Here is a 17,131-nt window from a genome sequence, read left to right on the forward strand (position 1 = left end):
AACTATGGAGGGAAAGGGGGGGGAGGAAGAGAAGGAGAGAGAAGAGGGAGAGAAAGAGAGACGGAAGGAGGGGAGGGAGAGGAGGGAAGGAGAGGAAAAGGGAGGGGCTTTTTCCCAACACATAGCTTCAGCTAATTACCTGCTTCACCTATTACATGTTTCATCTATTATATGCAAAAGAGAAACAATCTACCAGGTGGCCCTGAGCTGTGATGTCTCTAACACCAGCAGGAAACATGCAAGAAGATGTAAAAACAAAGGTGGTGTGACAGTACCTTTCCTGTAGCCGCAAGCCCTGCCATGCTGTGAGTGTCTGGGTGGTATACTCCAACATCCACAGTTTGTAGAACAGCATCATATTGAGAATGACCAGCAACACCAGGCTGCAAATAAAGAAAGCAGTCATTTACTGTGAGTGCTGCTACTCCACTGCCTGCCTGTCAGACCTGGGAAAACACCCAGGGCTTTCTCAAGGTTCCTGGGACCCAGGTCCACGCTGTGTGTCAGTGAGGATTTACTCTGAGTAAGGGCCAAGAAAGCAGAACCCAAAACTTCATCACATGAGAGAGATGTATAAGGAGGACAGATAGCAATGACTGATGCATCAGACTGAAGGAGTGGATGTGCTGAATGTGGAGAAGGGGAGGGATACAGGAGAATAAGGAGGTTTAAAAGAAAAAAAAAAAGAGAGAGAGAGAGAGACAGTACCTGAAACAGATCCTAATGGGAGCAGGGAAGAGAAAAGACGGAGTAGCTGCAGGTTAGAAACAGACTGACACAGAATAGGAGAAACTGGGCTGAGCAGAGAAGGCTCACAGACAGTACAGAAGATAAATAGCAGGGAGGAGGGCAGGAAGGAACAGTGGGAAGAGACTCAAGAGGGAAAGAACAAACTGTGGGCTTGCAATTACTGAAATTCAACCACAAAAAAAAGACAAGCTGTGTGGCTCTTACAGGCACCTATAAAGAGCATTCATGCATGGCACTGCCACATAAAGGCACGCTGCAGCCAGCACTCCCCACTCTTGCTTTGTGCTGAAGTGGGAATGCCACCACAGGCTGTGCAAACCACTGCTTTCAGCACACAGGGTTAGCACATGGAGGGCTCTAAGCTAAGCTAGCAGCTTGCAAGAGAAAGTTTTTGTGCCTTGCCATTCACCTGTCTAACCACACAAGGCAGCACCAGGTGCCTGCCCAAAACTGTCACAAAGGCCCATATTTCTCCAACAGCTCTGAGTTGTAGCTGTAAACTTCTGCAGCCTTCCTCCCCATAGGGAAAAAAATGCAGAAAAACTAACTAACCCCAGCCTGCCAATCTCAGCCTCCTCACTAAAGGACGAGTGGAGCCTATGAAAAGAGTGACCACAAGTTCTGCTGTTCCTCCACAGTTTTAATATTATGCCTTCAACTTCCTTAGCAATAAAAACACCTGCTGTACCTGGACTGCTGCTTTAATTTGTACTGCTTCTCAGCCCTGCCCAGCTACAGCTGCAGCACTAGCACATGAAAGCCAGGAGGCAGAGAAGCAATAACCACTCCTGCCTTTTCCACATGAAGACTGAGTCATGGGAATACAAGGCTCACTCAAAGCACACAACCACCAAGCCCAAGACTAGAAAGGTGGTGGCATAAAAAAGACACAGACTGAATATGGTTCTTGCTGCTGATCTAGTGAGAACACTGACGGGAGCAGGGAACACAAGAAACATGAGAGGAAAAAGTTAAAGGCTGACTGTGAAGGCAGTTAAAATAAAAAACATCACTTACACAAAACTGATGACAAGGAGCAGCTTGGAAACGCTCTGCAGGTGGAAGCCACTGGGGCTCTCCTCAGGGATGTGCCGTGTCTGTGTGGAACCTGAGGAGACAGGTAGGCTATGAAATGCTGTCCCATGGAGAGAGCAGTGTTTTTCCTACATTTTCCTACTACATGATCCTCTACCTTATTCAAAACAATACTCATGGATCCACTGCTCTGGAAAGCCCAGGCTTTTCTCTCCATTAACTCTCCATGAGCAAACTTCCAGCTTGTCTCCAGGGCTTGTCCAGCCCCGAGTGTGAGGGATCTGTGGTTCCTTACCTGCCACATGTTTGATTCGGTGAGCAACCTCCTCATCCGTGGGGGTGGTGACAGGACTCAGCACCTCCTCCAAGTGTGGCACCCGCAGATGGGCATGGGCCCGTTTCCTCCGGCGGACTGTTGATTGCTTGCTCACTTTCTCTTTGGGGGATTGTCTGTGGACCTCAGCCAGGTAGGTGCTCTCTGTTTTGGTCAGTTCACTTTCTGCAGTGACAACGAGGAGAGAAAGCATTTAATAGAAGCGGAACTAGCATTGCAATGATACAAACTCTGAGCTCTCTACTGGCACAGCAGCTGGATGGAGTTCAGGTATTGACTGCTGGGGTATGAGATGATTGTGCCACAGTACACAGTAGAGGTCCCTCACACCTTCAGCCAAACCCTTACCCCACACTTGTGTTAGAGAGGAGCTGATGATCAGCAGGTGCTGCCAGATGCTGGGCAGTAACTTTGGCTGACCCCATTTAAAAGCCTCTCTGAAGTCTAATCTGCAGGCCAGCAGCAGCTACCACACCGTTACACTGCCTGCTTATAGGAGACATGCATAAGCTACTGAGAGTGCTGCTGTCGTTGCAGCAGCTCTGGTCACTGCCACCCTTACCTAAATGACGGAAATAATCTTCCAGGCCGCTCCAGAAATTCTTCTCAATGAAGGATTTTACCAGCCCCCAAGGCTGTTTCCTGTAACGTAACTCTGTGGAAACCCTGCAAGAAGGAGAAGTCACTCTCCATTTTCCTTCCAGAGGTTACATCAATTCCCAGTCCATTGTCAATGTGTACATGAAAATCAATCATGCCCACGCTTATCTCTGGAATGGTTTCTTTCCTTTGTGTTTCCACATCAGAAACACCACATGAAAAGTCCTTCCAAAAGCAGGAAGGCTTCAAGACAGCTTCACCTGAGAGGATTCCCAACACCTCTGGCCACGTGCAGGCAGGAATATAGATTACTTAGCACAGTGAAACACAAGCCCTACAGTTTTTCCTAATACCAAATTCCTGGTGCTTCACAGAGGCACAGCCTGCAAGTACGTCCTACTGCTTAGTGCATTCTGTTTGCTGCGTATGGCAGCTGCTCCTGCAAACAACTGCTTCAAAGAATTCAATCTGCAGATCTCCCTGGCCCAACCACAAGTCCTCAGCAACAACTGTACTGTTTCCTCAGTGCTGCCACAACAGGCAGCTGCTCCATGCTAATTGTCTGCGACAGGAGTTTTCTGGCAACAAGGACACAAAGCTCAGTTCTCCCCATCCCTCCTAATGCACCAAGGGAAGCACTCCCACCCAAAGGTGACTTTTGGTTGTCAGTAAAGCTGTTCATCCCACCAGAAGTGTACCTGAGTCGGCTTTTGTTTCTGGCAACACGAGTCAGTGTGTAGCGGTTAATGGTGTAGAAATAATCATGGTAGGGGACGTCGTGAGTTAGCACCTCTGCATCTATGACATAGCACTCGCTTTCTTGGCTGGCTTTGTACATTGTCTGCATAAAAGACAGCATGCAAGGCAACTATTAGTCTGGTTAGAACATGGCTTTGATAGATAGGCACCTTTACTAGCACTTCACAAACACAGCCCCGTGACAAATAGACCATGCCCATGCCCAAGCCCCATCCAGCATTTTGCATCAGAGACAGTTCTCTGCCACATGAGGACCAATTCTGAGGGACCTTTGCAGCTCTTATCTCTTCTCACTGAATTAATATCTAGCTTTTCATTTAGCAACCTGATCTAAAAGGAGAGCTGACCCTGCTTTGAACAGAGGTCCTTCAAATCTGAACACTGTAAGGATGCATCAGTCTGTTTAACTGTTTCTGATCTGCTTCTTTATTTGTCTCCAAAAAGACCTCAAGGGGGAACAGACACAGTAACTGAAGACCCATAATAAAACTGTGGCTTTTCTTACAGACTCTTCCCACTTACCTCTGTGGTGAGGACACAGTAAAGTGCACCTCTGTGGTTGGCACCACATTCAGAATGAAATACCCCATGTCCTTGCTTGCCTGGTAAGTGTGCCCTCTGCCCATCACCCTATCCTATCCTTTCTCTTACCTTCCCTGCACACAGTCCTTGCTTCTGCACAGCACACTTCTTCCCACCTTTGCAAGGTGGGATTCTCCTTCCCTGAAGCAGACTGCTGAGCCACCCCCATCTTTTCTTGATTCCCCTTAATATTCTCTCAAGCTAACTTACAGCTCTTATCCTTGATCACTTGAACACATCTCTGGACATGGGTGGAGGCTTTTGATCTCTGTAGCACCTACTGGATATAGGTAGCCCAGCTCTTAATGCACTGCAGATGCTCCCATTTTTTATTTTATTTTTTACCTTTTACAGCAGCCATCTAACTGTCCTCACCACTAAAAATCCTGATAGCTCTGTGCAGAGCTGTGAGACAGATGAGCTGACAGTATGTGACTGTTCTGTGCTGGGCAGCACAAAAACCACCACAACAGACAGATGTTAGAACCTGCTGCTTGGTGACCAACAGATCTGCTTTTGCTGGAAATATAACAGTCCTTTCCTTGCAGCACAAACCAGTGCCAGCTTAAGATCAGCTTTTCACATTTGCAGTGATACTGGGTAGCAAGTTAATACAAGAAAAATGTGTAAAGGAAAATGGATAGGGAGGATGCAAACGTGCAAAGCAGCATGCCTGAGGCAAGAAAGAAAATCACAGGTCTGTTTGTACAAAGCATTACACCAATGGTGCACTTTCACATACCTGTGTCTCAGTGACAGTGGCAGTTTTGGGAGCCAGAGGGTTGGTGAGGGTAATGGTATACAAGATCACTCTGGTTTGATTGCCATTTTCTTCCTTCTTCCAGGGGTGAAAAATAATATCTGAGAGGAGAAAACAAGATTCCATCAAAGTAATTGAAAGGGATGCCAAGTCAGAAAAAAGGCATATCCAAATAATAACCAAGCTCAGGAGAGTATTTCCTTCCCCATGCAGAGCCCAGTTGCAGAAGCACTACAGTTCAAGTAAGTATGTAGGAGAGGTCTCCTGTACTAAATGTGACACTGCAGGGACAAGGTGCATCCTCTCCCAAGATTAGATGGGAATATTTCTGCCTGGAGCTGCTTTCAAGCAGCTCTGCCCTGAGCTTGCAGAGTCCTGCAAGTCTGCTAGTCTGAGGGCTAAGCAGAGCAGCTGCAGAAAGAGCCTCACTGCAGCATGGCTTCAGATTTAGACACCCACAAGGAACCACAAGTGTGAGGAATACTTTCCCCTCCTGCAGTGCAGGGAGAAGGGGTAGGCTGGAGTTGTTGCTCCTTTTGCATCCTAGAGTTATAGGGAAAGGAGGACAGCAGTATGCCAAGGAATGCACTCTGTGCATCATCAGTCTGTGTGCCAGTGTCTGGTGTGGAGCTAGCTATTTTGTTGATTGAACATAGGATCAGACCTTAACTGACAGCAAAAAAAACACAGATAAAGAATGTGATTCAACCATAAACTTACACATGGCTCTTAGACAATAAACCCACAGGGCTAAACAAGGCAGGTTCTGCTTGCTTTTGACTGCCATCAGTACAGATTACAGCAGTCCCTCAGCAGCATTACCCAGTGCCTCTATCATCAGCCACACTGTGCTTCCAAGGGATGTGCTCTAGAGCTACACACTAAGACCCTGCTTCTATGCAGATGTCTGCAACTCACAGGGAGCACAGCCCCCATCAGCAGCTGGGCTTTGCCAGCAGCAGCTTACCAGAGAACCGGCGCTGTTCCATGAAGTCCCTCTGGAACTGGGAGTCCGTGAAAAGCAAGTCATACAGTTTGTCCACGCTGAAGTTGAACACTTCATTCACATACTGACGGCCGTTCAAGTCCTCATAAAATGCCTGGACTTCACCTGTGGGAAAACAGGCCCGCCAGCCCCACCTTGATCCTCTGTGCCAGCATCACAGGCTGTGCTTTTACAGGACAGTGCTTCACAGAATGGAATTGCTTTTATCCCTTTTTCTCCACTGATCCCAGGACAACAGCAGGGACATCAGGAGGGGTAATGGCAATTTTTAGGGACATTTTCCAAATACCCACCCCCCCATATTCACTTCCTGCAGTCTAGACCAAGAATTCTTTGCATCTGGAATTTAAGGTCCAGAAAACGAATTCAGTATTTGCTGTCCCAGTCCCTCTATGGAAGAGACAAAGGAGAGCACTTATGGCCCTGCATACCTTCATCATGGGTCTCAGATGAGTCGCTGAGCTCAGTGGGAATGTCTTCATTGTCATTGAAGTCCAGGGAAGGGGAGTTCACAGGGGCAATGATCTCTATCTTCTCTCCCATGATATTTGCAATGCCAAGGTCTTTTTCCACAGGACTCTCTGCTACCGCCTCCTCCTCTTCTGGTAGCACCCCATCAAACTGCAGCGAGGACAGAGCACAGTGAGGGCACCACCAGCAACTACTAAGTGGGGATTATTTCTGACAACTATTCATATCTGCATATTGTTCATATTTATGTATTATCACACCTTTGAACATCTGGCTTCTCCATGTCTGGAAATTAAATAATGGAGAGGTGAAAAGTTACCACATGGTACTTCTATAAAGCACATGGGTGCATTAGATCACATCCTCTCAAAAAAAACCACACGTAATTCAAGCTTGGGATATACACATAGCTTTTCATTTGTTCAGACAAGTGCACAAACAAGAGTTTTTGTGCTCCAGACAAGTACTACACCAGCTAGGAAAATATGAGTTCAGGTTAGAGTGAAACAAGGTGCACCCTGCCACACTGCTAACAAAGTTGCCCACCGCTTCCACCATGCTGCAGGCAGAGGAAGAATTGTAATTCCTTTATCTCCAATTCTCCATTTCTTTTAACCTAAAACTGTAAGTGGGGAAACAGCCTTGCTGCTGGGAGTGCAATGTATAGCTTTTAGGCCAGGCACAGCTTGCTTTCATCCCCTCAGGCAAATGTCAGGAGCTCCAAAAGGATCTCACACGGACTGTGGTTGCCAGTGAAATCCCAGAAAAAAGGACTAATGATGCCACTGCAGTGGAGGAAGACACTTACTGAGGCTGGTGCTTCACTGCTCCCTGTGGATGTCAGTGTGCTGGCAGTTACTGATTTCTTTGGCAGCTGAGGGCTAGCTTCTGGCTTGGCCTCCATGCTGCTTTTTGAGGAGCTGTCATTGACTTCATTCTCTTCCACGGGAATTTCTTCACAGTAGCTGAGACGCCACAGAGAACACAGGTTTTTATGTTTACACCTCTCTGTACAGCTACAACTGGACACACAGAGCAAGTAAGAATATTTCTGTGCAGTCTCTAGTCTGATTGGAAGAGCAGGGGAGATCAAGCCCAAACTATTTAAGTGTTTATACACAGACTGACAAGCATCAGCACTTTCTGACCACGCAACATGCTGACTAGCCCAGTGAATGGGACACTTTGGCACATTTACAGGATCACTCATCTAACTCAGCAAATGGAGAAGCAACTCCTTTCAGCTCCTACCAGTTTCTAGGAGGAACTGGTACACTTTCAGCTTTTTAGCCATTACACACCTACTGCCACAGAAATATTTGGCCAGAACCCAAAACCTCTCAGCAGGGACAAACAGCAGTTCAACACGAAATACTGAAGGATTTTCGCTCTCCTGAAGCCATCTTTTCTTCATCACAAACAGACACCATTCCCTCACTCACCCCATTGTGTTGAAATCATCATCTGGAGGCACATAATCTTCATCATCGCTGGTCAGACCCAGCTCATTCCCATAACACTGGTGGACAAAGTGCCAGAGCTCCTTTGGGCAGAGAGGCTAAAAGAGAGAACAGAGATTAGGGTACACTTTCAACCCAAACGACTAAACCATACTGAATACACCACGCTTACACTGGGACTCACACTGCCAAGTGCTAATTTAGCACTGTCTAAACAATTTTCATGTTTGACTCCTGTTGCAGTTAATGGCAGTGAGCAGCACTGAAGATTAGGATGCCCTTTTTCCCCTGCATGAGGCTACACCCAGAACAGCACAAGTAATGTGTTTTCCTGCTACTACAATGCTGTGCATGTAACCATGCAAGCAGTAAAACATTGCTTTCCTCCACATGCATTCTTCCTACCTCCTACCTCTTCTGCTCCATATAGTGTCTCCTGCTATGCCAAAGCCCAGTGCATTAGGAGATTTCTTTCCCTCCAAGTCTGCTTAAATAAAAGCTACCTGAAAACTACAGAAACCAGGAAAACTATCTAGAGAAACATTTTCTGCTGCAGTTTAAAATCAAGAGAAGTTACTACTGGGAAAAGCCTATATGTATCTCAAGTTAAAAACAGAAAATGAGTTAACAAGACCATTCACAAAAGCCCAACTTTTCAGGGATGCAGGTCAGCTGACTGCCATATGACTGCATTCTGCAGCTCAAGAAAAGGGGCAGAACTCGTGATTTAAGTATGTGGGACATGAGTGAAAGAAAACAGATTTTCACATGTGAGAGATGTATGACCAGTGACAAAGATTTCTTGGTAATGATGGAAAATAACCCTAGGGGACTTTTTCAGAATTGCTGGCTTGAACTTGTTTGCACAGTTACTGTCCGCGGTAAGGCAGGAAATTTTTAAACTAGTTCCTAAAAGTGGCCATCAAAAATGAGAAAAAAGACTCAAATGAGAAATTTCTATCCAGAATCAATTGCTCATTCTGTTTGACCTTCTTTTCACATACACTCTCTATAATTCACACGTCCTATCAAGAAAACCACACTCGGCTCTGTCGCTCCCTCTCCTGGTAGGCACTGATCCCACACAGGGACAAAGCACTCTCTAAGTGTTTCCTGCCTTGATCACTCCGTATCTCAGTTCCCATTCGCTATGACTTTGAAACCAAGGGCACTAAATTTTGTTATGAACTTCCAAAGGCTGATTAAATTACAGCATATGGTAGCAACAGAAGCTGCCTATTGCAAAGTGATCCCTTTGCACACTAGATACTACCCCAACCTCAGGACAGGGCATTCTGGTACACGACAGCTTCAGCCTTCAGTATAGTGTGAACTTAAGCCCAAACATCTCCAAATGCTGGCAACCCTGTAAGATCAGCTCATAAGTCTTACTCATGCAGCAAAGCCAGAAATACTCAATGGACAGTGGAACAGATACTCAGACCAAATATAGTATATACAGTGACTCTAGCACAGCAGGTGCATTTTCCCACTTCATTTTAAAATCCAACCCACTGAGCCTTTACTCAATGTACCCCACACCATTCTCATTCTAACTGGGGATGCCCTTTACACTTCTGAAGCACAGACATACTAAGAACACTGTCTGTGTGCTGAGTTGTCTGTGTTACAGTTTGAACTGCTTTCTTCTAGGCTGTGATTTGATTACAGAGCTGAAAAACCTCTCTGAGGCTTCCACACCTCAGCAGAGTCAGAGAGACACCCACTGCATGTGCAAGACATGCCTGTAGGTAGACAGAATTCCATGCAAAAAGAGATATTTGCACCCACAGCAATGTCCCTGCTTCATCTAAACACACGTGCTTGTTGCCATTACATCTTTTATGTACACAATTAGTCCCAGGAATTGTGCTTCTGCATAAATACCCCAGCTGCCTTTCATTCCACCCCAATGCTGAGGTGCTGGCCTCAATACCTTGTCAAGGAGAGCGTTCTGCCAGAGTCTGAACATCATCATGTACGTCCTGTCTCGAGCCCCAAAGGAAGTAAAAAAGTGCTGAATGGGAAGAGATGGGAAGAAAAATCAGTTCAGAAAAGGCCCTCAAAGAGATGAAGAAAAACACCTCTTTGGATCACTTTTCAGAGACAGTGCACAGAAGGGCTGAGCAAGCCATACAGCACTGCCGCTCAGTTCTTGGGCACAGATACAAGTCCACAGAGCCTGCATGGCGTGGCTGAGTGCCTCTCGACCAACAGAGCTGGTCTGAGCACAGAAAGAGCTCCATCAGCTAAGGAATACTGTATAACCCAGCTCTACTTCCACAACACTCCGTTATAGGAGCTACATACATGAATTCCAGACTCAGCTGAAGCCCAAGGTCTGCAGAAGCTCTGCACCCAGCCCTTTTCCATTCATGCTTTCTCCCATGCCCCATGAACCACCAGCAGTCCTTTCCATTCAGAAAACTCCCATGGAGGTGGTGCTAACTCCATTCCCCTGCCCGTGACACCCAGAAATTGTGGCCCCAGAGGTGGAGGCTTCCAGGAGGTACCTTTTCAGTGTCAGTGCAAACTTGGATGGCATTAGGAATGAGCCGTGCTGTTTTTTCCTTGGTCATCGAGCAGATATCCTTCAAGCGAACTGTCAGCTACAGTCAGAGCCATGCAGAAAGGGGAAGGCAGAAAAAGAAAGCAGGTAATGAGAGACACTGGTGAGAAGGACCAGTGAGTGCTTTTAAAGTTGTCAGCAAATATACTGACATAAAACACATGCTCAGTGTGCCAGTCAGAGAGCCTTACCAGCGTCTCCCAGCGGAAGATGTTGCTGTAAAAGCAGATCCAGTTTTCAGAGAGGTAGAGGCGGCCCTGCAGGAGAATGTCTCTTTGTAGCGCACATGAGTAATCTGCAGGTGAACAACAGATGGTAATTAAGGAGCATCGAGATGAGGAGGCAGGACAGCCTAAATGTGAGGCTAAGCAGCAGCAGCAAGGGAAGTTACTCAACGTAATTCTGCAGAAAGTCAGTGCAAAGCCAGAAGGAGCTGGACCACAGCTGCTGCTCTGTCCACTGGGTTGCAGTTGCAGCGTGCTGCAGACCATCTCTCTTAGTGACACACTGCCTTGCCCCATCAGCTGGCCATGTGGTAGCATTTTATGAAGTACTTCTAGATTTTAACCTGGGTTTTCCTTCTCACCTTCTAGTGTCGTTGCTTGTTTCTCTCCCAGTTTAAGCCTCCTCCTAAACAATTTCTAGTCCTCTGCTAGTACTGTGCATACTTGAGCAGTATGAGACATGGTATGAGATCATCAGTTACATAAGATAAAAGAACAGATGCAATGCAGCAGACAGTCACTAATCAACTGCAGGACCAAAGCCTAAATGTATTTAGGGAAGGCAGTGGTGTGTGAGTAGGGAGCACTGGAGATGTACAAAAGAGTTCAAAAAAAGGGAAGTTCAGCAGTGTGCACATTGAGACACGCAACCCTGACCAATGGAGGAAAGAGCTCAGACACTAACAGTGAGATCTGGGGAGCACTATGGAGAAGAACATGCTCCTCAAACCATCAGGAGACAACACTGCAGCCGATACCAACCAGCTTTGCTTTCCATGAGCCAAACAAATAACATCCATTGGAAAGAGTGAGGAGAGGGAACTGCCTGTGGACAGGAGACAACAGGCTTGCTCCCTAGTGGCAGCCTCTTAGGAGAGGGAAATGCTGCATGTACATGTGCTGCTTTAATCCTAAAACCACAGGCCTGCACAAAAAAAGAGCACTGCACAAAGGGACTGTCCTTACCTACGATGAGGCGCTCCGTGTCAGGAAGATGTTTGAAGAGTTTCCTGAAATCTTCATTCCGTTGTTTGTAGGTCGGACTCAATACCTGCAAATAACAGAGAGCCTGTTAAAGAGAGGGGCAGGCATGAGCATGGAGAAATGGAGTGGGAAAACAGGAACACCTTGATAAGGAGAAGGGGGATCAGATGCACTTACAAAGCATGAGGCCAGGAGCTCCCATCACAGCAGACACACAGATGGGAGGATGTGGGAATCATTGCATTAAGTGAGAGGAAGAGGAGAACCTGACTTGGAAGAATAAGTACAGCAGAGAAGGTCTATACTTTTGTCTGCAATGCAGAACTGCATGGGAGCTGTGACTGCAGAGAAAATCTCTTTTCCTGCCATCATACACTGCCCAAGGTATGATACATGCTCAGTTTGCAATGCATCAGTTAGCTACCAATGCCATGAACAGCAGAGCAACCCCAGACAATAGGAGCTTAAGTACAGCTGCAGCCCTGACACAGGAGCTTGAGTGATCAATGTCACCAACAGCTCCACAGTAACGCAGTCATTCCCTTTCCCCTCCTCATCAAGTGCTTCACCTGGCAGCCAGTGAACCCACCGCTACCTGCTGGCAGAGGGGGAACGTGGTCGCAGAAGAGGTTTGTGTGGGGGCTCAACCATGTTTTTCACTTATTCTGCAGACCTCATGGAGGGCACCAGAGGAGGCCGTGCTGCTGGCTGTGGGGAAATCAGGAGCTGGTTTCTCTCTGGTCTTTACTGAACTTAATGCAAGTCTGTCCCTGGGCCTACAATTCCAGCCAAAGACCACCTCCTAACGCCATGCACACGCTGACAGCAGCTCAGAACAGCCAGAACATCTTCTGCAGGCAGAGCTGATTTAAATAAAGGCAGGTGCAATTTCAGGAGGACTGAGTATCTCATCAAATCTCTCATGCATCATCCCACAAACAACAGGATGGCAGAGCAACCTGGGGAACCCTCCCTTTCCTCTCAACAATCCTTTTCTACCTCCTCCAGCTGCAAAATGCAACTCTCCCAATGCAGAATGGTGGGCACACATCTGAGGGCTCCCCCAAATTAGTCTGATTATAGAAGATTCTGTTTGAGAAAAGGGGGAAAGAGGGCACATATAGTGGTGGGGGAAATACAAAGATTGCTTAGCACTACCCTCTCAAAACCATCAAATGGTGTCAAAGCCAAGACAGAAGCACAGAATCCCACTCATAAACATTCCCTCTTCCACACACCAATTCAATGAATTAGAAACAGCATTGTTTCAACATTATTTTAGTACTTCAAATACATGCTCCAGCCCTGTGTGCCCAAAGGCAGGCCTTACTTTTGAATAAATAAAACCTACAAACCAGCCATTGACAGAAATACAATTTCACTCACCAAACTTCTAGCATGAAAATCTGGAAAAGACCTTGGACAGAGATGGGCTCCACCAAGAGCTTAAACCCAAGATTTCCTGGGACCAGCAGAGAGAATGCGCAAAGGAGGTGCGAATAAGACTATAATCAGCCCTGAGCTTTGGGTTCATTGCATTATAGCAACCAGATTTAGCAGTATGGTCTCCATACGGAGGAGTGCTCCACTCCCTCTCCCACTGTCTGGGTTGTTCTGACCTGTCCAAAGCCTGTAGACACTTCTGCTTAGCAGAACTTCTGGTACAAACACTTCAGTTTAGAGACACTCACAGCTGGAATTCCATCTGATCCATTGCAGAGAACCTCATGGAGTAGGTCAGCAAGCCCCTCCAGGTCCCACTGCAGATATGGGAGTTCTTGATCCAGTATGGGATGCCAGAGAACCCCGCACTCCAGCAAGGAATCCATGGTGCTCCCTCAGCACTTGCACAGCTCCCCGTGTTCTCAGTCAAACTCTGCTTTTCCTGTTCCTGCTGTCACCACTTCTTGTTTAGATTCAATGTCAAAAGAGATTCAGCAGTTTGGCAGGAGTTTACGTGCCTTCCCCTGCTTCCCTGCTCACATTCAGGTCATCTGCCCCAGCGGCCTCTGCAGAACTGAAAGAGGACTCCTCCTCCAGAAGACTTCAATAAAGAGGCTCATGAGGATAAGCGTGGTAATGGTTGAGCTCCTCTCTTCCAGTCTTCCCAACTTGTTGCTGAGGGTATCCTCTGAAGAAGGGCTGTAAATATGCCGACAGCCCAAGCAGCTCTGTGCAATGCCTTGTCTGCAGCCCCGACGGCCAGCACTGCCAGAGCTGCTAACTAAAATAGTTCCAATTGCCAGCACCCTGCCAGCCCAGCAGTATTCACAGATCTAGCTGCAGTTCCAGGACGGTCAGCAGCTCAGAGACTTCAGCTGGTTGTTTGCTTTGTTTTCCCCTTTGAAAGCAGAAAAGCAGTTATTCCTCAGTGCCCACCGCAGGCTCTCCTCTCCTGTCCCTCTCGGCTCTGAAAAGCAGTTTCAGTCTCTGTTTCTGTAGGAAGGAGCGGGTGTGGAGATACCGAAACCACTCGCACATGCTTTAAGTTACTGTGGCTGGGTAATTCTGTGGGCCAATGCCCTGCAGTAACCCAGGCTGGGCTCTGCCTCCCAGCAGATGTTTCCTGTAATGGAAAGTTGCTGGACAGAGCGTGCTGGGGGAGGCGTGGGGGGGTGAGGGGGGCCGGGGTAAGGAAAGACCAGCCTGCAGAACATAGTCATGATGAAATCAGCCATCTGAGATGCACATAGTTAGGACTTCAGGGCTCAGCTACTCCTGTATGCATTACTGAGCCCCTCCAAAATGGGTCTGGGTTCGGTGTTACCTCATCAGTTGGGTCACTTTGGGAATGAAGAGCAAGAGCTCCTTCGGGCACCAGCAATGAACTCCCTGCAGGTCTCAGAATCACAGAATTGTAGGGGTTGGAAGGGACCTCCAGAGATCATTGAGTCCAACCCCCCTGCCAAAGCAGGTTCTCTACAGCAGGTCGCACAGGTAGGCATCCAGGCAGGTCTTGAACATCTCCAGAGAAGGACTGCTGGAGCACAGCTCCCTGTATCCCTCTGCCCCTCACCTCCACCCTGTCCATCTCTTTACTCAGGCACAGAAACACAAAGGAAACGTCCACACCAGCACTGCTCAACTGCAATGCTGTCTGTGGAAACAAGAGACAAGAATAAGGAAGAAACAGCCTCATTCTTCCAAGTAACCTGTGCACACAGCTGTCTCCAAGCAAACTAACAAACCACTGGAAAGCCACAGTTTCACTGCAGGGCCAGCAAGTGCAGGCTGCCCACAGACAGGGAGAAGCACCAAGCTGCTCGGGTGCACTGCAGAAGCACTGCTGGGGCCTGTCGCCATTAGAAGGGCACATCCATCAGTCACCCCAAGACACAGAGAGAGCAAAGCGATTTCTGCAGCCTAAAGAGGATGACGTACCAGCACTGCAGACAGCCACGAGCTATCTGCTTTGTTGCACCGGATGTCCCTCCTTGCTGCAAATGACTCACGGGATTACTTCTAGCAAACCCCTCAGATTACACACCCACCATCCCTGTGCCAGATCTGAATGGCACCAGTGATCAGATGAGCTAAGCCGGAGGTGGGGACAGCAAACATTAACTCTTCTGCAAACAGAAAGAGACGGGACAGGATGGCACTGCGAAGGGTGGAGAGGAGACTCAAGGGAGGAAAGGGGAGAACGGGGCGCCCAGGGTCACATCTTGCTGATAATACACTGAGAAATGCATGGGAAATCTAAAGCAGCCACTGCTGGGGGATGGGACAGCACAGGGGAGTTTGACAGCACAAGAACTGAGAAAGAAATGGTCTTGGTACAGCATGTGGCACAGAAAGCAGGTGGGTCAGGAGAGAGACGGCATGAGGCAGGGAGAAAAGGGGAAAGGAAAACCTTCACTGATCTGCATGAGTGATGGATTTGCACCTAACATTTAAGGAAGATTTACGTTGCTTCTGGACAGAACAGAAACACGACTGGAAAGGCCAGGATACACAGCGTGCCTGGGAGAGAGTTCCAACCCCAGTGACAGCAGGGCTGCTGTGCTGATGAATGCCAGCAGGGAAACTGACCACCTGTCCCACAGCTTCTCTTCTCGACCTGGTTTGCTCCCTGGGGCCTTTTTTCTTCTTTTTCTTCTTCTTTTCTTTTAAAAGTGATTGAACAACACAGGGAGAAGCTTCAGAGTAACCAATGGCAGCTCGTGGTAAGGAAGTGAGTTTGAATCTATCACCCCATAAGCTCGCACCAGAAATTCATTCCAACTCAGTGCCACTACACCACAGCAGCCATGCTGGGCGCAGTGATCAGTACATCATATCAGGGCTGAAGGGAATGGCCTGCAAAACCACCTGAAGGACAGTGAGTTAGCAGTGCTTCAGGAACAGCTGGACGTGTAGTGATGGAACCCAGAAGCTGACAGCACTGACAGACAGCACCTCACTCTCTCACCATCACGCCTGGATTTCTGCACTAAATCCTGCTGATAAGATCGCTGTTTCTGGTCAGACTCAGGCTTCCACCTGCCAGCTGGCCTTTTCCAATGTCTTACCTAAAATAGTGCTTACTTTTCTTTCCAGCAGCTGAGAATTCCCCTTCACTCTGCTATCTGTAAGGTCTCCAACAGGGTGCTGCTTTAAAGAAGTCAGCACACCGACTCCACCAAAGGCTGGTTTCTTACTGTGTTCAGCCCTGTGATCATCTGACGTAGTCACAGACAGACTGCACAGTCAGGTCAGCTCTTTACAAGACCACACTGAAGCCTGTCCCTCTGTTCAGCTGCTTCTCCTGCTGCCATTCCTCCTGCCTCCTTCACTTGCGTCCCTGCCTGTTGCAATCCTTGGTACAGACTGTGCTTTCCCAAAGACAACTTTTCAGACTTAGTATTTAAGAACAGCTAAAAAAGGCAGTTAGTGTCTTCACACTGTAATTTTCCCATTCAGTGCCCTGGGATGGTCCTGCACATGGGTGGGGAGGGTGAGACTCAGGTTAGTTATAGGGAGAAACTGTAAGAAGGCAAGAACGCAAGCCTGGTTGCAAAAGAGTAGGCAGGTGAAAGGGCTGGAAGTAGATAAACACAAAAGAAAGGAGTACAGACTAGGGCTGTCCTTGAGTTCTAAACATTAAACTGCGAACAAACCTTGTGGACATATATATACAAATAAATCTTCCATCTTCCCCAGCGTCAACTGTTTAACTTTCACAGTCATCTCATGCTCTTTTCTGGGGATGTTCTGTGCTAACTCTCCTAGCACACAGCAGCCCCAGATCTGGGAGCAGAGATGGGAACCTACAGAAGCAACTTTTGCTACAGAGGGGCAGACGTGAAACCCAAGTGCTCCTCCTCCCCTAAAGCCCAGCAAGAGAAGGACAAAGAGACTATTTTCTCTGTCAGTAAAACATCTCCAATTTGCCTCTAATTTTAAGGACTTATACTGAGGGAATGATTCTTTCTGGTGACTTGTGGAGCTCCTGCATCCCACACTGTCAGCACAGCCTCCTCCTCCATTTCACCAGGGAAGAGGGACGTGAACTCCCCACTGCTAAGCACGTTGGGTCTGCAGAATAAGTCACATCTCTGTTTCAGTAAACAAAATTACAGAGAAAACTTGTTAGGGAAGCTCTGCTCTTTCCTTAA

General features: G+C 47.6%; 1 protein-coding gene across 13 annotated transcripts in view; it reads right to left on the reverse strand.

Moving 5' to 3' along the window:
- The window catches only part of GRAMD1B (GRAM domain containing 1B), an 82,371-nt gene that overhangs the window by 8,293 nt on the left and 56,947 nt on the right, over positions 1–17,131 (reverse strand). For 9 of the 13 annotated variants that reach the window (XM_048968646.1, XM_048968647.1, XM_048968656.1 and 6 more), the window contains 14 exons: positions 11,517–11,601; positions 10,518–10,621; positions 10,271–10,366; positions 9,694–9,774; positions 7,740–7,855; positions 7,106–7,319; positions 6,258–6,447; positions 5,788–5,931; positions 4,803–4,921; positions 3,418–3,560; positions 2,682–2,785; positions 2,081–2,284; positions 1,768–1,858; positions 276–383 (listed from right to left, as the gene is read on the reverse strand). In XM_048968646.1, coding sequence (XP_048824603.1) covers positions 276–383; positions 1,768–1,858; positions 2,081–2,284; positions 2,682–2,785; positions 3,418–3,560; positions 4,803–4,921; positions 5,788–5,931; positions 6,258–6,447; positions 7,106–7,319; positions 7,740–7,855; positions 9,694–9,774; positions 10,271–10,366; positions 10,518–10,621; positions 11,517–11,601 — 1,799 coding nt within the window. Of the gene's footprint in view, positions 1–275; positions 384–1,767; positions 1,859–2,080; positions 2,285–2,681; positions 2,786–3,417; positions 3,561–4,802; positions 4,922–5,787; positions 5,932–6,257; positions 6,448–7,105; positions 7,320–7,739; positions 7,856–9,693; positions 9,775–10,270; positions 10,367–10,517; positions 10,622–11,516; positions 11,602–13,225; positions 14,071–17,131 lie in introns of those variants that run through there. The other 4 variants (XM_048968651.1, XM_048968650.1, XM_048968655.1 and 1 more) reach the window with 3 other exon arrangements.

The sequence above is a fragment of the Lagopus muta genome, chromosome 22, assembly GCF_023343835.1.
Source record: "Lagopus muta isolate bLagMut1 chromosome 22, bLagMut1 primary, whole genome shotgun sequence".
Taxonomy (NCBI): Eukaryota; Metazoa; Chordata; class Aves; order Galliformes; family Phasianidae; genus Lagopus; species Lagopus muta.